The following is a 24,020-nucleotide window of genomic DNA, read 5'->3' as shown; positions in this document are numbered from 1 at the left end:
CCCTCGACCCAGATGCCCACAGCTTTTAGCTCACCAAGTAACTGAGCCCAAGTAAGGAATCAAATCTGCCAGATGGCCCCAACCTCAGTAATGCATTTGCTTCAGTCTGAAGGTGTTCAGACTCAAGATTTAGAAATCTCACCTCTCAAATAACAGCATAAAAATCTAACAGTAAAGAAACAGTGTAGAGAAAGATTAAAATGTAAATACATAAGGTTGGAAATTTGCTAACCGTGCCTTTGATCATGTTCTATCTTGATATCAAGATTTGTGAGGACATGTGAACTATTTCAGTTCAGGTAGTATCACCCATTTGCTCCAAGTGGAATTCTTTTTTAATTCAGCAGAAGCTGAATTAGTCTATAATTTAGGGAAGCAGTGAGACAAGGGAAAGAACTTACTCTCTTGCCTGCCTTTGGAATGAGATACAAAGGTTTTTGCTTCTGTGCTAATCAATCTCTGTTTTGGTATTAAAATGAGTAGGAGAAGGATTGGGCCCAAAAGATGTGAAATGTTTCTGTAATATCTTGTTTTACCATCTTTTTGAATAAAGAGGCCAAGCTGTGTTAATGGTTTTCTCAAATGCAGACACACTGTCATAAATCCTACTGGCTTCTGAAATGCTATTTCCTAACCTATTAATTTTTAAACTATATTGTTTTAATACTAGTTTTCTCAGTGCTTTCAATTAAGATGTAAGAGATACAGCCCTCCCCAGTGGACCTAAATACATAAGGCAGCTGGAAGTGTTGGCTTTTTAGTAAGACTTAGGAAGGTCTTGATGAAAATCTCAGCAAAGGAAATCTTATGCTCTCAAAATCCCAGGACAGACATCCTGGCATGAGAAATCTTGCACCAATCAACACAGCCGGTTTCAGTATCACCCTGACTGGGGTGGAGGGTCAGGAGATTGCTAACAGGCAGCAGAGATTCTTGCTGTGAACATGATCACTAGCTCACCCTGATTTGGGAACACCCAGAAGATGATACTGTCTGATGGCATTCATTAGGATAAATGAATAGCCCTGCTTGTCTCAGCCCAGCTCCTAGAAAACAGCAAACCATTCCTTGAGGCTGCTGGTAATAATGGCCTTGCTTGTAGAAGCTGCAGCATCATGGCCAAAGAATGCACAGCCAGGGAAGCTGAACTCCCCTCTTGTCTGTCAGGGAGCTGCTGCCAGGTCGTGGCTAAAGCCTGCTGGCAGGAGAGGGTGGGAAAAGTCTGCACCGCTGCTGCCTGCTCTCAGAGCAGAGCAAATGCCTCTGTTGGTTGTGTCTAACCTCCCCCACCAGTAGCAAATTTGCTCAGATGGTTTAACCATCCTATACTCACTCAAAACATGGGCTGCCACGATGGTGTCCATCCGATCAGTTTTCTCTGGCCTCAGGTAAAGTGACTCTGGGACTCACTCAGCACCAGCCTAATTCAATGCCTTAAGAGGATCTTGGCTTTGAAGACTCTGAACTCATCCTTTGTAGGTAAAGGTTTTGCTTCTCCAGGAGTTGCTCTTTGACGAGGAAGAAAAGAAATTTCTTTTGATTTTGGACGTGAAGCTGTGTACTACTTTTTTATTTCAAGGTGCAGCTCAGGACACCTGAAGAGCAGTTGTGTTGCAGACAGGAGTTCTTTATCTGTTGTTACAGAAGTTCTTTATCTTTCTAGTTAGCAAATGGGGTTGCAACAGCCTTCCAAAGTATTTAATTTCTAAAGGTCTCCATTTGACTTCTACACAGAAGGTATTTCTGGCTTGCTTCCTTCAACACAGGGCTGGGGAAAGCAAATAAATATTTTGGAGGTAAACGTTTCATCTGCTGCTGTTGGAAGTTTGTTTTGGCTGGTAGTCTTAACTAACTGGGAATATTTCTACCTGAGGATACATAACTTAAATCACTTCACTTTCTCCTTTTAGCAGCATCTAGCCATGACTCAGCATGCTGGGGTCAGGCCATCTGTGGTATTGATAAATACTTCTTAACTCTGAAGGAATACTGGAGAATGAAGTTGATGCACAAAATATTCTTGATTACTATTAAGAATCATAAGAGAAAGCTTTGTAAGGATAAAGAGAATTTTTACTCGTGTCTTCCAGAGCATTTCCTTCTTCATAGGTTTAAATATTCGTGTCTGATAATGCTACCCATGCCCAGCCCCAGGTAGGACTGTGTTTTTTGCCAGAGTAAGTTTGGCTCTGATATAGGGATGATTTTGTGTTTTGGCCATTATTCTTGCAATAACGAAGTACCCCTCTGCTATGACACTGAAAATAGCATGAACTTTGTCAAACAAGCTTGACGTTGGGTGGAGGCTCTGTGTTATTTTTATTGCACCAATGCCCTAAACCTGGTACCAAGAATGTATTGACAAGTCCCAGAGAGTTGGCAACCCACAACCTTAAGAAGCAGCAGGTGAATGATGTGGCTGTGGGAGGGAAGAGTGGGGGTGCAGTTGCAGAGTGAAGCAGTGTGGTGGCATAGTCCCATGGTCACAGAAAACTTTCACAGAAGACCCATAATATTATTTTCAAGATGCTTTGGTCTTGAATTCAGGTCAGGAGAGCAAAGTGATGGTTGATCACAGTTTAGAGCTTTGCAGACCACTTCTGCCATATAGCACATAAACAGTAGGAAGACAGTTACCAATTTTGCCAAGAAATCCGTGTTTCTCAGCTGTTACTTAGAATGCCTCATTCTGACTTTTTTTGTGTGTCTTGTGTTTTGTTCTGTGATTTATGCTATCTTCTGAACAGGTAAAAGATGACAAAGGTAAAGCACCCAAAGAGGAAATGAAAAGCGTCTGGGATCGTAAGAAGGGCGTTCCTGAACAAAAGGCACAGAACGGAGAACGTGAGCTCACCGCCTCCAAACTTAAACCTACTGAGAATGCTTTTGGGTAAGTTCAAGTAAGAACTGGGCTTGCTTGGGTTTCAGCAGATCAGGGGCCATCTCTGGGTCTCTGCTTCACAGCCTTGTGGCAGCTGAGTGGAGGAACTGGGCTGGCAACCTCAGCAATGGCTCAGGTGTCCACTGGGTTGTAGTTCTGTAGGTTCTAAGCTGTCCCCACGCTGTTGCAGTAACAACATGAAGTTCAGAAAGCAGATGGAAATGGCCTTGCTTCCTCAGTAGAGACAAGAGGCTTGGTTTTGCTTTGCTGGGGCTTTCCTTCCTCATTTGTTTCTAATATCTACACAGAGGCCAATAATGACAAAACCCTGGATTTTGTGTTCTCTAATTTTTTAAGTCAGATCTCAACTTTTGTTGTAGTAACCTATTTCCAATTACCCACATATTTTTAATTAGACTCTGCATAGCAGAATGAAGCGCAATCCAGCTGGTAACTCTAGAAAGAGCTTCTCTCTTGATTTCAGGGCAAACACTGAAATTAATGGCTTCTGTAGAAAAGTGTTTTTTCAATTAGGTAAAAAAACCTTTCCTAGACAAAATCATCTTCTTTTTTCTTTTTTTGCCTTCCTTTTTATAAGCTGTGTCACAGTTTGATTTTTATTTTTCTTTTTAAGGAAATATTTGGCTTGTGGTTGTATTGGGAAATGCAAAGAAGGTAACAATTTTCTAGTGCAAATCTTATTTAAAAGGATCCTGCCTGCTAAAAGCATGGGATACATGAAATAGAAATTAAGTTCTTTTTAGCAGGAAACTAGGAATGAGTAGGTTAGAAATCTAAATTTTTCTCCTTCTGCATCTCTCTTCCTCTTTTACATTGACACAGGCAAAGGAAAGGTTAAGCTCTCCAGGCAGTTTGAGAAATCTGAGCATGGCAGATGGGATTTGCTATTGTATCTCAGCATTCCCCTTGTGATTCTTCCGGGAAAAACAAACTTTCTCAAAATAAAATGCAGCTCAAAAGACCCTGGAGACACCCTGACCTAAGGCCAAAAGACAGGCAGCGATGGAGATGGAATAGCAGGAAATTGGCCCTGCTCAAAACTGTCCTTCATGGCTTGGGTCACATCATCGATAACATGAGAATGATTCTCTGAAAGTATTTTTGTTGTGTTTTCATTTGCTTTACTTCCTGTGGGAGACAGGCATTAGTGACAAAACATAGCTTTGAGTTTCCACTCCTTTTTTTTTTCCATTTCTGTTTTTCTTCTACTGTTTCATGGAAGTGTGAAGAAGCCTGTTCAACAACCTTTTATCAGCTGAGTAGAAGACTTGGGTTGGCAACATCAGCAGAGGCGCCAGTGTTTGTTGGGTTGTTAGGTATGAATTAGGGCTCTTGGCCTATTTTCTAATGGACTGCCCCCACAGAGTTGAGCTCTGTCTGCAACTGTCCTTTGTTCCTTTTTTTTTTTTTTTTTAATGAACATATCAGACACTATTTAGAAAGAATATAACTTGGCTAACTTTCAGTGGTGAGAATTCAGAACAAAGCAGGGTAGTGGAGGCTGAAGAAAAATGTTATCTTTTTGTCTACGTCAGTCAGTAAGAGAAATACAGAATAAATCCCATTTTATGGCTTCCCCTTCCCATCTCCCCTCCCACCTGCCTTCCTCCCTATTCTCATAGAGGACTGCAAAAGTCCTAAATATGATGTAAGATGTTTTTTCACATTGTTCTGACATTTTTGGCTCCCACAAGCCACTTCTTTCCTTTTCCTCCTTGTCTGAAAGCTGGCAACCAGCTTCATTTCTTAATACCAAAGAGGTGCTTACAACACACTTCCTCCACCCAGCATCTCAATACTAATTTCCCAATGTTGAGAGCAGAGAACAGAGATTTCCCAGAATCTGTTGAAAACAGAGGAGTTGGAGGTGGAGGAAAATAAGGATAATTAGTGCCAGTGTATTGTTTGCTATTTTGGATAATGCAGAACCGGTCAGGGAAGACCTGTGAGCAGCATGAGGATAAAGTTCAAAACTTTAAATATCCTTCTTTGTGAGGAGGCCAAAATAATCACCTGAGGTCTGCAAACAAGAATGTTCAGACTAGATTCTGCCATTGGCTTTATCAGCTGAGTACCTGTTAATTTCACTGGGGCTGACTGCACGGAAGGCACTGAGAGCTAACCTTTCTTCTGTGCTGACAGAGAACAGAGTGGCTCTTTCTTAGGAGAATCTTGGCAAATGTTCTTCATTCTCTTAATTCTGAAGGCCAAATGTTTGCCCTTCCCAGGGGATCATTTTGTCTATCCGAAGTGACCTCTTCCATCTTCTTTGGGCCCAAAGCTTGCAGGTCTTGGTGAGTTGGCAACACAGAGACCAAAAGGCAAAGGAAAAAAAAAAGTGAGGTTCCTGGGCTTGTTTGCTGTTGGGGCTACAACCTTTCAATGAAGCAGGAAAGCCTTAAGACAGCCAGGGATTTCATATGTCCTGTGCTGCATTAGGTGCACTGGATCTTCAGAAATCACACAGTGCCTTGTAGAGGCTTGTGGAACATTTTGGGTTCTCAGTACTTCTGCAAACTGACTCAGAGGTATTCCAGGCTAGACACCTGCTCAAAATCACACCTCATGTATTGCCCTTCACTTTGTTTCTGAATGGGCTAAACGACATTTTGGATAAAGTTTCCAATGTATTCTCACAATGCTTGCTCAGTTGTGTATGTATTTTTCGTTTACAAAAGCAGAGGTTCCTTTCTGTAATTTGGAATAACTACCTGATGCAAGCCCTCATTCATGGCCACTTCAATTAATTTGTCATGCGTTTTTTAAGTGATACAATGCTAGAACCGAATTTTATTTGATTTGGTAAGCTCATGTGGGGGTGGAGAACTCTGTGTTAGTAGCTTCTATTATGATATTGAAACCACAGATAATTTAACTCTGGTCCTGTTTTATATGGCTGACTCCATCTGCATGAGGTGTCTGAATGAAGAGCATCTTTGCAGGATTGGGTGTGATTGGCTGGATTGCAAATTTATATAATATTAGTTTTTTATATTGTCGTCTCTAACAGTTACTGTTGCTATCTTTGATTTATACTCTCTTGTGGTCATTTATATCCAGCTTCTTTAGATGCCAAGAATACCGAAAGTTTTTTTTAGAAAATTCCATAAATACGTCCATCTTCTGTCTTTTTGTCAATAGCACACTTAGAAATCTTAGGTACTTGTCAGCAGTAACGTTAAATACACGTAGGGAGCAGATATTTGTCTAAACACTGATGTGGTAATTATTTTACAAGGTGATGCTGTCTGACTCTGTTGGAAGCATGCACTTCACCTGTGCAAATTCTTTAGGTTTGGGGGGGTTTTTTTGCATTCTTTCTTTCTTTTTTTCTGTTTATATATTGCAGCTGCTTAGAAAACTCCTGTTTTTCTCCTGTGGAAAGTTACCATTACTAATTTCCAGGTCCTTACTAAAAACTCATCTTTTCCCTAGAAAATGTAAGCAAAAGACCTGATGAACCTTTCTGTTCATACATTCTGGTGGAGTTAGAGTGATGGGTGTTATAGATGGGATAGGAATCCTTTTAGGGTTTTTTTTTTTTTTTAAATGCTGTTTTAACTGGAAGACTCCCTCCCCTCTCTTATTTCCTCCTGTTTTCCTGTAATATAATTTGTTCTGTCCCCAAAGGTGCTTATCTTTTTCTAGAAGATTTATAAAAAAGTTTTGCCTTTGAAGGCAAAGGATTAGTGCATCCTTTATGACACAAAACACAAAATAGGGGTGGCACAAGTTCTCAGGCACGGTGGTGCAGATCCTGTGCACACAGGCGTGTGGGAGAGACTCCTTCCTCCCTGGCAGTGATGGGAGAGGTGCTCCTTGTAATATCCCAGCCTAACAACTCCTGAGGGAAATGTTTTGGGTCAGCCATTACTTGCAAGGTCTTAGAAGGCAGCACCTTGGAGTGCCAGGCTCTCATGCTGCTGCTGAGCACGTGGCAGCAGGTGGCTCTGGCCGGGAAGGGAAAACCCCATGGCATCGTTTTTCCTTTGATTTCCTTCCCAGCCGCTCCAGTTTGAAAGGGACTGCAAATGCAGAGGAGGCGAAGCCGGGGGTCGAGGCTCTGAAGAGGTTGGAAGATCAGCGCCGCCGGCGGGGCGAGAACGAGAGCGAGGAGCTGGAGAAGCTGAAGGAGAAGCAGCAGGAGGCAGCAGCAGAGCTGGATGAACTGAAGAAAAGGCGGGAGGAGCGCCGGAAAATCCTGGAGGAAGAGGAGCAGAAGAAGAAGCAGGAGGAGGCTGAGAGGAAAATCAGAGAGGAGGTAAGTGTAAAGTAGGGAGTGTTGAACTTGGGTTTATTCCTTTATTACTACTTTACTTCCACTATTCTTGCATTAGTTGATAACTCTTTCCAGCATTGTCTAGTGAAGACTTGAGGTAAAACATGCAGCATTCAGCGTAGGAAAAATGTTCTAATTCTAGCCTTAGGATAGACAGGGCTCTAATATCTGTTTTCACTAGTCAGGATTTCATCTGTGATAGCTGAAAATTTCTTATCTTCTTGGGGATTCAGAATCTTGGGGCAGTGCTGTAGCCACAGAATTTTTTTGACATTACACGGATTGAATTACAAAGTGCATGTCAAAATTTATCTGCTGCAGATGGGCTGGAATGCTAATGTTATATATAGTTACAATGGGCTAGATCTCATTAGGGAGATATTCTTGTCTATTTAAATATTGAATATCCAACACATCTGTTTTCTTGTACTTCCTCTGCCAAGGGACTCTACAAATAGGATTTCCAAGTCTCTGGTGCATCATTTAGGAATCCTAGTTGTTTGGGAAACAAATGGTAAATGAATAATACTGATAGTATCTGGCAGCTGAATGCCAATTCCTTTAATGTACTAAGCTCTTTACAACAGAACTCAGTAGATGCCAAGATTACCCAATACCTTGCTGGTCAGACCCCACTGACAAGTGCTCACAATGGTGTTGCTTTGAGGGCTTCTGGTTTGACCATAGCTCATGAAGCAAAACTCATCTCTGGAGGGAGATCTGCAAGCGTTTAATCTTGGGTTTCTTGGCCACCTCTTGATTTTTCCATGTTAAATATTAACTTTGGCACAATAAGTGTCAGAGTAGAGGGACAGAAGAACAATACCAATGTGATACATGAGAATACAGAGAAACAGAGTTTGAGTCTTTTCCTCTGTTTAGGTGGCACTATATAACAATAAATTTGGTGACTTCACTGCGAGGAGACACTAGAGCAGCACAGACTTAATTGTCTTCCTGGCATCCTTAACACTGTGATGGATTGGCATTAATAACTTTATAAGTTTCACACAGATCACTGAACTTTTTTGACTGGCATAAAAATCTGTTCTTAGAAAATCTGGTAAATGTTTGCAGGGCTGCACAGCCCTGTAACAGTGATGTGGTTTCTGAAAGAACAAGTAAACATTCATGTTTTTTAAGGAGGAAAAGAGGAGGATGAAGGAAGAAATCGAAAGAAGAAGGGCTGAAGCTGCTGAGAAACGCCAAAAGATGCCTGAAGATGGTGTATCTGAAGACAAGAAGCCGTTTAAATGTTTCAGTCCTAAAGGTTCATCTCTCAAGGTAACCTCCCCACTAACACCTACATAGCACATTAAAAGTAATGGGGTTTGTAGTCCAAACCAACAGCCAGGCATCAAAAGCAATGCTGGAATACTTGTAATCAGACCTAGGAAACTGCTTCGACAGACTTAGCCTGAACCCTCTAGCTGAAGGACGTCATTCATTGGAATGACTGAAAATTAGAGTTCCTTCCTAAGAATGGAGGCTGGACTGGCAGCTGTCTCTTCTTGCTGATGAAGAATCTCCGAAAAGGATCTTCAAGGGCAAATTATTTTTGGATCTTAGAGCTGTATTATTGTGTTGTTTTTAATTTATTATAGGACTGCTTTGTGAACTGGAGTAGAGTCATAGAATCATTTAGGTTGGAAAAGATCTCTTAAGATCATTGAGTCACAAATGTTCTCTCACTCCTTCCACATCCGCAATTATTTTCTTCCTTGCCAGACTAATTTGTCTTTAAGCATATTCAGCCTAATCATCATTAATTGTAACTGACTTGTATGGGAGTTCTAGTTTATGTCTAATCCCCCTAAAAATAACATCTAGAAGTACTGGTCTGGATTTCATTTTCTTACATAACGAGAAATAAAACCTCACCCTTCTGTTGCTGCAGGATTTCTAAATGGTCTTTTGTGGCCTATATTATATTAGAAGTGTGATAAATCAATTAAATGGTCTTTCAGCGTGGAAGAGGAATCCTGGCCCCACTGAAATTATTGGGAATATTGTTTTGGAATTCAGTCCAGTTGCTTTCTCAGATCAAGCTCAAACTGCAGATCTATTAATGTTTTCAAATATCTTTTGCTTTTTCCATTTCATGCTATTAGTCATTTAAGAATCCAAAATGTTTGTCCAAAAGGCCACTTAGTGGGAGCTAGGAGAGAAAAGAACCAGGAAGGAGCCCATTGAACCATGAAGTGGATCTCCATGAGATTAAAAATGTAACCGTTGAGTGAAAAACTGCATTTGAACAAAATTACTTTTCCACTCACAGAGAGCTACACTTTGTTCCAATCTGGGGATTCAGGTCTGTTTTGGGTCCAGTCCTAGCAAATACAGAATCCAAATGTTTTTGAATGGTCTTGCCCTTTGCTTCTAAGATACATTTGGACCTGAAATATTAGGACAGAATGCACACAGTTGTAAACAAAAATTGCCAAGCTTCTCGACTTGCTTGGGTTAGTTAAACCTGGTCTTGCCATTTTGGTTGCTAAAGATGATGTCAATAACAGACACTGTAAATATACAGCTTCTTCCCAGCCCTCCTGGGATGGCTTCCTTTTCTTCTGTCTATTGAGATGCCTTTCATGACATACATTCGGAGCTTTAATTCACAGAAAGCTCAGAATGGAGGAAATTATCCTTGAAAACACAAAGTAAAAAGGATAGATCCTAATTTTGGGGAAAGTGTGAAAAAACACTGGACTTGGCAGGAGGCTAAAAGCTTTCAGATACCTTTTGTCAGTACAAATTGCTTCACTATTCTAAGTGTATTTTCAGAGGAAAGCTGAAATTTTTCAAATGTTGTTAAGCATCCAAGGTACAGGTGTTTTTTTTTTGATGATGACAGTGGCTGCTGGGGTTTGTGTCTTGTTAGGTTGAAGTTGTTTGCTACAAAGCTTGATACATGCAACTCTACACATTTTTTCCTCCTTGTTTCTCTCGCTGGGAAGTCGGTGATACTCTACATATTCCAGTCCAGCATCTGTGGGTGGCCAGTGTAGGTGTGTAATGCTGTAGAAGTTCACACCCTAAACTGTTTCTTGGCCTTCTGTGGTCAAGAGCTGAGGGAAGAATAATCTCAGTTTATTAACCTGATGTGAAACTTGATGTCAAAATCCAGTTATTAGAAAACAGTCTATTTTGCTACCTCTTATTTGGACAGACTTCTCAGGCTGGTCTCACCTCGCTGGTACACAGCTTTCTCGCTGTCTGCTATGCACTGCCCAAGTTATCTTTTGATTTGTAAAGCATCTGGCACAGGTTTTCCCCCTTAATGAATGTATCATCTCGTTAGATCTGCCATGAGTCATGTGAGAATCCCAAATGCACAGTTGTGGGTGGGTGGTTGGAATTAATGCCGAAGAAAGGGAGCCTCAGTATAAAAATAATGTATGATGCATGTGCACATTCTGTCTTCTCCTGGGTCACAGTTTGGCAAAGCACCTTATTTCTCCTTCCCTGTCCTTCCTGATGTGATAAGCTTTTGGGAATAGAAAGAAGTTCATAGGAGTGGCTAACTGAGGAAAGTGGGGCGTGCTGGTTGCCAAGTGAACTACAAGAACAAAGGAAAGAAGGGAGATTAGCTGAGCAGCAGTGTGGAGTATTGCCATCCTATGGATGAGCATCTATCCATCAGGAGGCCATGGACTGTCGTGACATGCAGACTCAGAACTGGGACACAAAGATGTGCAGCTTCTCTCCATGTATGACCCAGCTCATGGATGCCCACATGTAAATGTATGTATACGAACATGGACAAAATGTACATACATGCTTATATTTGCAAAGACCTGCTGTGATTGTCTGCTCTGGCCTCGAAAAAACCACAGCCTACGCAGTGTTGACAACTCCTGTTGTTTTAACTGCTAAAGACAGTGCTTCCCTCAAACCTGAGGCACTACTTCAGCAGAACTACTGCAGTGTGGGGTCCTCGCAGTGACAGCACGAGGGCTGGTTCTTTCTGAGGGGACAGTGAAGAGAAAACAGGCCAGGTAAATACAGGCCAAGTTCATCACTAGCTCAGGGACAGAAGCATCTTGGATTTCTCAGGGCTGGGTGGACACCCCGTGGGCTGCAGCAATACCAAACTTCTGTTCAACCTCTGTCCTGTGTCTTGTTATTTTCTTTAAATAAGGACAAAGCCTGGAACAACTTCTGCTGCTCTCCCATCTGCCTCTGTGCTTATCTCCCATCTGCCTCTGTGCTTTCCCTACTTTAGTTCATGCAAAATATGACGCATTCAAAGAATGAAATTTCCTGAAAAATCTTTGTTCATTTTGCTTTTTACACGAGCTCGTTCCTCGTGTTTCCTTTGCGAAGGAGGGTTGCTGAGTCCTCGTATTCTATTCTCTGGGTTAATCAGGAGAGAACAGCATATTCAGCACTAAGTCTCCTCTTGGGGATGAACTCCACCACTAGAGAAATGCAAAAGCAGTTAGGTGTTGAGGGGAGGGAGCAATGGCAGGAAGTTGGGATATCCCTGTCCTGGGAGAAAATGTCCCCTGGGAAACGAGCTGATGTGGCAGCCAGCACTCTCTGAAGGCATTGCTGACAGCTGAGACAGAAGATTGGACTTTTCAGAGGCTTTTTTTTTCTTTAAAGACCTGTCTTGTCCTATCTCATTATTGCTCTCAATACCTGACAGCTGGGGCAGTGACTGGAAAGAATTAGACTCCACATTAATTAAACTCCTAGATGAGTTATTCTTGCAGCAGAGGGAAAACAGAATGGTAAGAACAGGTTATGCAACGTTTGTTTTTCCCCATCTTTGATGCTGATGGCAGCACTTGAGTCTGGTAGGTAAACTGAGCTAAACTGGCACCCTCTGCTCAGGTGCTGCTGACAGCAGGAAAAAGCATAACTGTGCTTAATGAAGCAAGAGACTGTGTTGGCCACTCAGGGAGGATGAGGAGAAGCCTCTCCAGGGACTACATCTCCAGTGGATTTCCACTAGGTTCTTCTACTCTTGGATATGAGGCAAAATTAGAGCACAGGGTTTCCCATGTGCATTTTTATTCCCCTTCCTCCTTGACACATTTTTTGAGAAGAGTTTTCTATAGATCCATTTACAAGTTTCTGTCGCATAATATCCAATACACAGCTTAAAACTCCTAAGAATCATGTAATACCTTTCTATGAGACCAGTTTTACTGGAAATATCCAATGGTTTTTGTTTCCCAGATCAAGGTCTCATATTGTGTGTTAACTCATTCTTTCTGGTCATAATTTAATGAGGGGCTGGCAGGCTGACTTTGAGTACGTGTGTGTTCTGAAAGTATTCCATGGTGACAAAACATAGTCCAAGCTATTTAACAAGATCCTGTTAAGATGAATGCAGTAAAAAGATTATTCTTATTTCCTGCTCTGAAACTGAGAAAATATTGCATTTTATGCTAACCAGCTTGCTTTGCCTGTTTCTTTTACAGATCTATTTTGTCATACTGTTTACTGTATGTGCCAAACGTTTGAAATTCTTTGCATGGAGTTTGTGTGATGTGCAGTGGGTAAATGGCCTTTAGATGTTGCTGTGCAGTCTAAATGTGTTTGACTTATATGCTGAATACACGTGTGTACAGCTTTGTTTCCTCTAGGTGTATTCAATGTCTGCTTCTGCTATGTTTTGAGGAAAATACTCTAGAACAAATTCTCATATAAATGTGCAGAAAATGTTTCATCCCTCCACACAAGGCACCTGCTTCCCCAGCCAGAGGGCCTTGCTCAGCTCTGAGGGTTTCTTCCTAACTCTGCTTTTCTATTTTCTGTTTTGCTTTTTCATTCTCCTCTTCTGAACAATCCCTGACTTCTTCCTGATCCCACAGCTGGTGCCCTGAGAACTGCTGTTTCCAGTGGGTAAAGAATGACCCCACTTCTGTCTTTTTACTACAGCCACTATAATAATATTAGTTCCTCTTCCCTCCCACCTGTTCCCCTTTTCCCCCAGTGCCTGCTCAAGCCTGGTTTTCCTGCTGTGCAGAAACATCTCTCATACCTGCACGTAAAAGACAGTGAAGATCCTGTAAATGAGTTATTAGGTGGTTACCTTGAGTCCTGGTTCTTTGAGATAGTCCATACTACTTGTCCTTGCTGCCCACCAGGGTTTCACTGATGCAGTTGGGGACAGACTGGGGAGAAACTGGAGGCTCTTGCTGGAATTAACTCATCATTTTGATGCATTGCTGGTTACGACCCAGAAATCAGCATTGGGGGAAACTTCTACTGTACTATAGCAGACGAGAGGCGATGTGTTTTAAGTTACCATCCTCGATCTGTTTGGTCACTTTTGAATCATTTACTTGCTGGTTTTGTGGCATTGCCGACCGTATCCCTTCTGAGTGGAACGGCTGTAACCTGTTCTGCGGGTGTGCAGGGCTCCTGCCGGTCTTTTGCTGCCACCTTGTGATATCACTCCAGTGAAACAGGGGATTTGTCCTGGCAAAGCCCATCTTTGCACTCAGGACTGCTTTTATAAAGCTCGCGTTTTCGTAACTAGAAGTGTTAATGGAAATGACTCTGTAAATTGTACCTACGTTTTAGAGCTGCAGGCGTGCCTTTGAGCTGGATGGGTGGTAGCTGGAGGTCCTCCAGTGAGCTCCTTTGGCAAATCCTGCACTCAAGGGAACTGCCTGAGTTTCTGCTTGCAAGGGCTTGAGAAATAAACCATGCATGCCCTTTGATGGGATTGCTGTGGGACTTAGTGTTCTGGGAAAGCCTTGGATGCTAAAGGCACTGAGGAGAACCATTTAGAGGAACGGCTGTCACAGCCTTGTTTTAAAGGCACGAATGCCAGAGCCGTCACGGTTAAAGTAAATTGGAAATGGAGAGCCCCTATGGAGACTGGGGAATCCCCAGGAATCCAGCCAGGCTGCTTATTAATCATTTCAATCCCCTGGAGCTGCTTGCATATATTTTACTTTTAAGTGAAACTGTAGGGGCCGGGATGAGAAGTGGAGCAATGCAATGTGGATGAGACTTGAGGAAGTTTGATGAAAATATTTCTTGACCCAGAATACCAATAGATGCACATACTCCCCACCCCACAATGTGAAATGTTTTAAAACTTCATTCAGGGATGGAGTTTTTTGTTTTCAAAGTATTGAGAGATTTGACAGAAGTCACATGAGACCTTCGTGAGTCTTCCTTGGAAACATCACAATATTTTCCTATTTTACAGAGTAGAAAATAATGATAAAATGTAAGATACCAGTTTGTATAATAACAGCTGGTAGATACTGATTCAGCAGTGACCCTGCTGCCTGAACATGATGAGCAGGGTTTACTCTGATGGGTTTTTTGGAGCTCACATTTAAATTGTTAGTGGCCTCCAAAAGCATGCATAAGGGAGGCTGTGTGGCTGAGCTCCAAACCTGGCCTAGTCTGATGTCTCAGCTCAGAAAATCTTTACTAAATTTGCTGTCTGTCTCAAGAGATACATACTTGCTCTTGTGTGAGAGATATGAGGATGACATAGGTTTTTGTGCATATCAGTCCCTTACATGAGAGAGACTTCTTCCCTTTTCTTTTTTCTGTGTTGTCCATTTATTCTCTTGTTACATATGAGGCACTGGAGAAATGTGTAGGATGCAAACATTCATGCAGAAAATACATCCACTTTTATGATTCTGTAGCATAATAGGCTCCTATCTATAAAACCTTTGTGTGTGTGAAATTTCTGGTGGAATGTATCTCTTTCAGATTGACTTTTTTGACATTTAAAATGACATTTTAGGCTGGCCTTGCACAGGCTGCCTCTTTATTAACTTTAAACTTAAAGCTTTTGTTCCTCTCTTTTCTAGATAGAGGAGCGAACAGAATTTTTGAACAAATCTGCTCAAAAGAGGTAAAGGAAAGAAACAGCAAGTTCAGTTCAAACAGCAGTGTTTAATTGGAGGGAATAATAATTCTTGATTATTTTTTTTTCTAACTCCTATAGTGGAATGAAGCCCACCCAGACAACAGCAGTTGTCTCAAAGATTGACAGTAGACTTGAGCAATACACTAGTGCAATTGAGGTAAGTTAATTCCTCTAAATGGATCTGGTTACTAATGGCTTTTGAGCCTTTAATCAGCCTTTGTTTTGCTGTTCAAGAATTGCAGGGATTTTTTGATCACGATCTCTTCTTTAAGGGGACTTCAAGAACAAAATGCTTGAGGCCTATCTGTAACCAACATCTAGAGATATAGCTAAACAAACCCTCAGATTTGCATCTTCCCTTTCATGCTGCAACTTACTCTGGTTTGCAGTAGCTTTGGGGATGCAGTCAGCATCTTGAGTGACAGTCGCATCCCCTGCTTGGCTGATGACAGAGCTGTCAGCATGGAGCTGATAGTCATCCTGAGCAGAGCTGACTTAGCAGCTTATTAGGAGAGCAAGGAACTGGCTCTGTGCTGCTGGCTGCCACCTCACAGTGAAATTCCTTGGCAAAGACATGCTCTGCAGAGAACTAGGGAGTTAAGCAGTGACAAAGGGCAAACAAAATCACATTAAAATGCAGAATTTGACTCCAGATGATTTTGGCAACTAATGGTTAATAATGTGCCTAAGGGCCAGAACTGAGAGATTTTTCTTTTCATAGTTCATGGTAAAATAGGATTTTGATACCACTGTATCCAGCTGCCCTCTGACTTGAAATATTTCCTTTGCTGGGTTTTTGATTTGTCCACAACTTGCCAAATCTGACTTGCTTTGCAACTAGAGAGGCAAAGCATCAACTCATACAGGTTCTTATTCTCATCAGATCTATGACATGTAAAATGTGCAAGAACCTTGAAAAGAAGAATGAGGAAGAATTTGGTGTGGTGTTTGTAGTAACCATGCAAAAGACACATTTCCAACAACTCCCACCCAATTCTCCACTCTTTGAAAGAACACCTTGTTTCAAACAGATTGTAATTGCTGAGATTTACCCTTGGAATCGTGTGTTGGTGAGGTTCAGTTGTCTGGGACAGATGGAGCAGCCGAATGACAGAGCAGCCTTTCCCCCTGCCTCTGCAAAAGGATTTCCCTAGCTCGGTCCCTAAAAGAACCAGGCTTCCAGGATCCAGGTAGTAACTAAGATTGGGAAGCCTTGGAGCAGTTGTGTGCAGAGCTATGGTTTGCCATGGATTTTAGAAACGTAATAAACACAAAAACAAGCGAGTGCTGTTTTCACAGCTGGTGAAACTGCAAATCCAAAAGGGCAGAGAGCCTCAGTGGCACTTCTTGAGCTGGGTACTCCTTCTCATCCTTGCATGATCAGTGCTAGAACCACATAGAGATGCTGCATTCCCCAGAGTCAAACCAGCCTGCAAATCCAGCTCTTAGTGCCAAACACCAACTGGCCCCAATTTTTCTCCAGGGCACAAAGGCTTCAAGACCAGCTAAAGCTTCTGACCTTCACGTTCCAGCTGAGGGTGTCCGTAATATCAAGAGCATGTGGGAGAAAGGGAATGTTTTTTCATCACCCTCTGGGACAGGAACACCAAATAAGGTATGTGTTCAATTTAACATAGTGATTATAAAGAATTATGCTCTGGGCCTGACCTTGCCATCCGTGTTCCTGTAAGTAAGCCTTGGCTGCTCCTGTTGACATCACTGGTGAAGAATATCCCAAAGGATCCTGAAGTCCTCAGAAACCCACAAGATGGTGTGGCTCCAATATTGAGCATAATGGAAGAATTTAGTGACCTACTGAGCTCAGTTATGAGACATTCCAGAGCCACACCAGATATCTTAGACAAATACATCTGGGTGGTTCAAGTGGAGTACAAAGAAATTCTTTGAGTAGAGCAAAATTCTTTTGGGGAGCAGAGGAGAATTGAATAGGCAAGATAGTGATGATATTTTCTAGATAATGCATAGAAATATTTGTGAGACCGACCTTCCTTCCTCTTTTCTATGTAAATCCTTGGCAGCATTTCCTTTCTACAAATTGAAGCGAGTTGATGAGCATTTATCATAGGCAAAAAGATGGGTCATGGGTTGAAGTGGGTTATTACAGATAGTCATTAAATTTTAGTAATTTGTTCTAACCTTTTAAAGGTTTAACATTTTAAAGTTTAGGCTGCTTCTCTGTTGTGTGCTTTTTTTGAAAAAAATTAATTTCACAAGAGAAAAAAAGGTAGATTTGGACTGTTATCTCTTCTATTAAGCTAAAGATTTTTGGAGTTTGGGCTTGTGGTAGAAACCACATGTTTATGTCTGTTATTTCTGGGGTAGCAGTAAAGTGGAGATGTTTTTGTCAGTCCATGTGTATCATTTTTGAAAAGTAGAGGGCAGCAGCACTGTGTAATTCAGAGGGACAATACCTTCAGAGCACACAGGGTGTCTGAGCGAGCCATAGGCTCAATGAGGACCTCTCTATTAGGCTTGGCTTTGCTTTTAAATCTAAACCATGAAAAACAGAGCAAAAGCCATTCTGAAAGTCTTCTGTTTGGATTTTATCATTTTGCAGGAAACTGCTGGACTGAAGGTTGGTGTCTCCAGTCGTATCAACGAGTGGTTGACCAAGACCCCAGAGAGCAACAAATCACCTGCTCCAAAACCTTCTGTAAGTAAACTGGGAACAACCATCTCTTCAGTAGGTGGCTTCTCTCCTCGGGCAGAGGGTGTTTCCTCCAGCAGCTGGTGACCTTTGGAGGAGCTCTGCTTTGTGTCCTCTTGGAAGCTCACAGAGGCCCTCTGGCTGCTGACTCCTTGGCAGTCAGGAAACAGGGAGAGGAAACAGGGCAGTTCTCACCTTAGAGAAGCACTTCTCTGGTAGAGAAGGACATTAATTTCCCACCTGTGAAAGCCTTACCATTAATTTAGAAATTACCAGCCACAGACCCCGGGGTGCACACTTACACACACTTGTGGCTTGGCCCCTGCCCTGTAAAAATCTTCCAAGTGTGTTTTAAAACACAACTGAAATAGTTTAATTCTTTATGAGCCTAAATGTAATTTCTAACGAAGGCCCTTTAGCCTGCCCATTACTGCAGCAAGAATCAGAGCAGAAAACGCTATTGAGGTAATAAGCAGCGCTGTGGGTGTGGGAAGGAGCATGAAAAGGTAACTGTGGGATGGGGAAGGATAAGGAACTGGAATATAAATGTCCATATTGGATGGATGTTAATGATTCAACTTTAGGATTTTGTTAAAGAACTGGTTTCTTCCCATATCCTTGTGCAGTGTTTTTCTGCCAGTCCACCCGCCCTTTATAGAAGTGCAGCCTGAAAAACACTTTCTCAATTCACACTCCTATTTGTCCTAAAGAGGAGTTTGAAATTTGCAGCATTGTCCACTATAGAATCTGCCTCCAGATTTTTCTCTCTTTCTTTTAAGTTGCATCTTTTGGATAATGCAAAACTAATCTCTTGTTTTTCCCTCAGCCAGCTATTTCTATCCATGTCTTAATTTCCCTCTTTCTCAATAGATTGTTCTTTCTTCTTTCAATGTCTCTGCTTGAAGGAACGCGCCCTCCTCCTATTCTTCTTCTTTGGGGGTCTGTTTGCTAAGTTGGTCAGGTAAACCTGTTTATAATTGACTATAAAGGTTTATATACATCTATAATGTGTGGTTTTTACTTTTTCAAGTCAGGATAAATTGAAGGGAAGCCTAGAATTTCTTATTTAGCAAATAACTTCTTACCCCCATCACATTCTGCCAAAATAAAGAAATGTTCAAAGTTTTTGTGACCATCAAGACTCTTGTGGGTTTTGGAGCAATTTCGAATTCAAGGTAGAACAAAGATTTCAGTTTATGGTGAACCTAAATCACAGATCCCAAGTTATTTCAGGACTATGGAAATGGTTTTGTGATAATGTCCACTGCAAGTGGCTTTGTGATAAGGTCAACTGCAAGCTGGTTGTTTTCATCCTTCCTCTGTTACTACTGAACTCCTTCCTTAAAGTGCAGAATTGGCTTCAAGTTTTAATCATCAGCAGCCCTCTGTGGCTGCAAATTGTGATCAGTTCTAGAGGATCTCTGTTGGGTACAAATACCCCTTGCAGAAATCTCATTTCCAAACATCACTGAGCATTTTACAGGTAGAAATGCTCATGTGCAGAAAACTCCCTATGGATGGCAAGTACAAAATTCTGGAAGCCATGCAGGACTTGAATACTTCCTGAAAAGGAGAGTACTTGTGTCCAAGCTTGTTTGAGTCTCTTGTTTGCCATGCCCAGAGGTAGATATCAATCCATCTACCTAACAGATGTCATTTTCAGACGTAGCCCTCCTTCTGCCCAAGAAGGTAATTAGCATTTTTATGGAGTTTTGATTAAAGGCTCCATAATACCCTCATTTTCAGAGGATACTACTATTCTTTAATGACTTTACCTCATCTATTTCTTTTTCCTCTCAGGCTAATGATTGGCACATCCTAAGGTTGCAAAGGATGCAGTGGAAATTAAAATGGATATGAAGGACTACAGTGATAAATGCTGAAATCTGTATTTAAGAATGCAGAATAGGATCTGCTTTTCTGTTGTATTAAAAGTCCTGCTCTACTTTTTTCGCAATTTTTTAATAAAATATTTTTATTTTGATCTAAAATAACCAAGACAAGCTACTTATGAATACTGTCCCTGAAGAAATGTGGGGGTTTTTTCTGCAAAGATTGGATTTGGTTTTTTTGTAAAAATCTGATGGTGCAGTAACTCTTTGCTGCAGTGCCTTGGTTGGACATACTGGGTTAAGACCAGTCTGTGCCATACAAAATATATGCAACAGGATTGGTTTTTGTCTTAGAACATGGATATGTGTGGAGTCATTTTGTGAAATATAATTCTTTATAACTGATAGACAATATAGTATTTACCTCTGGTGGATGTTCCTCCCCTTCTCTCATGAGGAAGTTGCATTCTAACTTTTTCTTTCATGAGTGAAAATAAACCTGAACTAATGTTGGTTTCTGTTCTCTGACATTAAAAATACAGGATTTAAGACCAGGAGATGTATCTGGCAAACGTAATCTCTGGGAGAAGCAGTCAGTGGAGAAGCCAGCTGCTTCTTCTAAGGTAATAACACTTGTGGGCAGTGTTTAGAGGATAATATTCTGTTACTAACCCACCTTTTTATCTATAAAAGAAAGTACAATGAGGTGCAGAAAGCAGTGTATCACTTTTATATTCCTGTTTGGCAGAGTTGTGTGATGTGTGGACATCTGTCCTTTGCATGGAGTTAATTTTTTTTCCCTGTTATAAATAGCAATGTTCTCCAATACTGAATTTTAATAATGGCTTTTTGCTTTTTTCAAACAGGTATCGGCTATGGGGAAAAAATCAGAGACTAATGGTAAGTAATGCCATAATGCATACATTGCACCACTTCCTATAGTTTAATACACATTATACATGTATGTAATATAATCATATTATACATACAATGCTAACATACATTATTATATGTGTATTTAATAAAATCATAGGTACAATATTTAATAATATACATATAACCATACAATGCACATGTTGTAATACACATGGTAATACAGAAACTTTGCCCCTTTTTTGCACAGGTGTACCTGTTTTAAAATTCTGCAGCTGTTCACACTGATGCCAAAAACCCCTTTTGCCTTTCAAAAGCTCCCTTGCAATATCATTGAAACATGAATGGTTGAGAAACTGCTTTTGCTGGAGCTGTGCATTGGTGTCTTTTCAAGGCAAAAACAGTTGTACTATTGTCATTTTGAAACCACTGGTTGGTGAAACACAACCTAGTTTTGCAGAAAGAAATCAACAAAATAGGTCTCCTAGCTTTTTATTTTTATTTTAACCTAAAGCACTCCAAATAAAGCCAATTAAACTAATTATGGGGCTAAGGACCAGTGGGGAAGAACGGAAGTTCACTGACGAATTTAATAGCTTTAAGGATGCTTTGCAACATCCCTCGACTCTTTGCTAAGAGTGAAAGGGTCAAACATAGGAAAACTCTTGGTTTTCTACACTTTAATATGTGTAAAAGTGCACACCCTTTTTTAGTGTTTTTGTGTAAAGCCAGAGGTATGGTATGCCTGTGAACTTTTCTTGTTGGTTTAGAGTCATGTAAAACAGAATTGTTTTGCTCCTCTTCTCCTTTTTTAAAACCGAAGTGTCAGGAGAGGGGTTTTTGGGCTCACTCAGTGTTAGTGCAGCTGTGCTGCCGTGGAAGGGGTTCTCCACCCACAGGAGCAGCCCCAGCAGAGGGGTTTGGGCACTGCTGAGCCTCTCCTCAGAGGCTGAAATCCTGCTTTTTGTCCTCTTGGGGACCACCTCAGAGCAGCACCCAGCTCGTGTCTTGTCGTCTTGTTAGCCTAGAGCTGTGCCTTTTCTGTTCTAGAGAGGTGTTTGGGTTGTTTCAAGCCATATTTAATCTGTCTCTTTCTCAGCAGGTTTGAGACAATTTGAGAAAGAACCGTAGAAGGCCACTAAAGACGCTGGACCAATCGGTTTGGGGAAAAAAAAAAAAAAAAAGGAAAAAGTGCTAAATTGTTCTTTTTATATTTATGTTTATTTACCAAAATGTCTTTTTGCATTATCCCAGTTAAAACCCATGTATATTAGCACTGTATTTAATAATCAGTCTAGGCATTCATCAGAATAGTACTGCCTTTGCACAAGAGCCTTTATTCCTAAAGAAACCCATGCTGTGAAATACATAGACTCCTCCTACTGATAGTCATAACTAACTATGGATCTGAACAGTGATTTCAACTGGCATTAGAGGTCAGCCCAAAACGTGTGTAAAGTAAAGTTGCTTGGGAAAGGTGTGCAGTAAACCTATAAAAACAATGGTTACTTTTGTGACACAGAAGTCGTTTTCTTTCTGCACTTTAGATTAAGGCATGGAAGAAATATCTTTAGTTGACAATGTAATATTTTCTGTAAGTTGCCCATGTCATGAGAAATACTGCATCAATAACGTGTTTTAATTTTTTTTTTTTGTTTTGTTTTATACTTTTTTTAAGTATCAATTTTTCCATTTTAGTTTAAGTTAATACCTAAATTTGGATGATTATGTTAGCTGACAGCGGTACTGATATTTCTTTTTGTTGTTAGTGACTAGTAATGATTGCAATCTAGAATATATATACACACATAGCTTTACAAAGTTTAGCCTAAAGGCACTACTAATGGTAGAATGCTTTAATATGTGCTAGAGTATTATATTTAGCAATAAACATACATAATTAGCCAATATCACAGCTTAAAAAAAAATAAAGACAAAATCACACACTTTTCTATAGTAAGATTTCATAATTGCCATTACAGGTATGGTGAGATAAGTATTAAAAAAAATTTAAATGTCAGTTGCCCAGTAATGGGTAATTAAAAAGAAAGTATAGTTTTTAAAAGAGGAAAAGGTAAGGGTATAGAGGGTCAAAAATAGGTCACTTGTATAAAACGTTGTAGTTTAATTTATATAAAACTACCATAATTAAAAAAAAAAAGATGTAAACAGAGTTGGAGCTTGTTTCAAATGACTGTACACTAAATCTTGCCATCCATCAGTGCCGTACACCAGGTCCACCGAAAATGAAGTAAACCTCTATCTTTGTAATGCTTCTTTTTACCTCTCTCTCCTGAATATCTTATTTACGGATGTTTTCATTTGTATATAGTAAACACATGGCTATAAGACGTCAGCTTGGTTTGAATTTACATGCCATACAGTTTAGCATTTACATCCTACAGTGTATGGGTGGCATAAACTGAGCAACTCAAGTAGCCCCTGAGCATGTTGTTAACAGTTTTGTTGTGCATTAGAACCCCCAGGATCTCCCTTTTCACCACTTCCATGTCTTACAGCATCTGACTTCTTCCTGAAGAAGTGTAATGTTATATTTCAACCCAAAGCTGAGCTCCCCTGCTTGGCTGAAACATCTTGTTTACATATAGAGATGCACGAAATTATCTGTAGGGGGTGAAACTGTGCCTGACATTGTCTGTGAGTTGTCATGTTTTTTGTTTGGGGGTTTTGTAAACACTCCTCTGAGTCTTTCAATTACATCTGATAGCTGCAATAAAAACAATTTGTTCAAACAATGTATCCTGAAACTGCATCCACAATAAATGGAATATTTCCATCAGCAGCCCCCTGTTTGTTAATGGGTAGGAATGGACCAGTTGTTGTAAGTGGAATAGGAGTTGTGCTAAGTCCCTGTGAGATAAGGTAAAGAACCCCTAAGGACCTCTCTCCTGATGTACTATCCTTCAGGAGACAGACAGGTCGTAAAATTGGCAGCTTTAACAAATATATTCCCAAGGTGGGGGGAGGGAAATCATCTTAATTGTCACACTGATCAGTACAGGACGGGAGCTGAGCATCGTCTGCAAGGCGGTGTGCTCAACAGAAGGTGTTCTGACACTGACCTAGCGGTGCAGCTGTCGGCTTCCCTGCTTTGAAACAAGTTTTCTGAGTGAGAGCCACTGCATTTCTTCTGTCTCCCCCAGTGGAATGTGCTTCCAGCCTTGGATGATCCCGGGGACACCTCCTGATTGTCATCCTCCTGTGCCCCTTCATTTTTGCTCTAACAGCAGTGCAGCACGCAATGCCCTACTCTAAGCAGGTCATGGTCATCCAAAAGAGGCCCCCAGGCTGCTGCCAGCTCCATGGGAAGGCTGCAGCAAGCCTGGCTTTATGAACTACTGGGGGAGAAATAATTGGATGCTGCCTAATTTGACCTGCAAAGAGCTGGGATGCTCAGGATCGTGCCTGTTCTCCTGCCCTGCAAGGCCCGGCTGTGTCACCACGGGTCACCACAAGTGTTGCTGAAGTGACACTGGCCCTTGCTGAAGGTGGTAAGTTTCTTCTGCTCTTGGTTATTGCCTTTTTGAGAGTGTGGAAGTGTGCTGTGCACAACGGGGTTTGTTTTTAGGAAACACTGTAAAGTGGCC

At 41.1% G+C, this 24,020-nt stretch overlaps 1 protein-coding gene across 8 annotated transcripts in view; it reads left to right on the top strand.

Annotated features, from left to right (window-relative positions):
* Nucleotides 1-23,215, top strand: part of CALD1 (caldesmon 1) — a 177,252-nt gene extending 154,037 nt beyond the window's left edge. For 6 of the 8 annotated variants that reach the window (XM_010404166.4, XM_010404164.4, XM_010404170.4 and 3 more), the window contains 10 exons: nt 2,748-2,890; nt 6,908-7,163; nt 8,325-8,465; nt 14,981-15,024; nt 15,118-15,196; nt 16,523-16,654; nt 17,618-17,713; nt 20,082-20,162; nt 20,406-20,439; nt 21,512-23,215. In XM_010404166.4, coding sequence (XP_010402468.1) covers nt 2,748-2,890; nt 6,908-7,163; nt 8,325-8,465; nt 14,981-15,024; nt 15,118-15,196; nt 16,523-16,654; nt 17,618-17,713; nt 20,082-20,162; nt 20,406-20,439; nt 21,512-21,543 — 1,038 coding nt within the window. In that variant the 3' untranslated portion in view covers nt 21,544-23,215. The remainder of the gene's footprint in view (nt 1-2,747; nt 2,891-6,907; nt 7,164-8,324; nt 8,466-14,980; nt 15,025-15,117; nt 15,197-16,522; nt 16,655-17,617; nt 17,714-20,081; nt 20,163-20,405; nt 20,440-21,511) is intronic. The other 2 variants (XM_010404168.4, XM_010404171.4) reach the window with 1 other exon arrangement.
* Nucleotides 23,216-24,020: the final 805 nt, after the last annotated feature.

The sequence above is a fragment of the Corvus cornix genome, chromosome 1A, assembly GCF_000738735.6.
Source record: "Corvus cornix cornix isolate S_Up_H32 chromosome 1A, ASM73873v5, whole genome shotgun sequence".
In the NCBI taxonomy this organism is placed as follows: Eukaryota; Metazoa; Chordata; class Aves; order Passeriformes; family Corvidae; genus Corvus; species Corvus cornix.
Note: the sequence above shows the minus strand (reverse complement) of the source record. Positions and strands in the feature narration are given on the sequence as shown.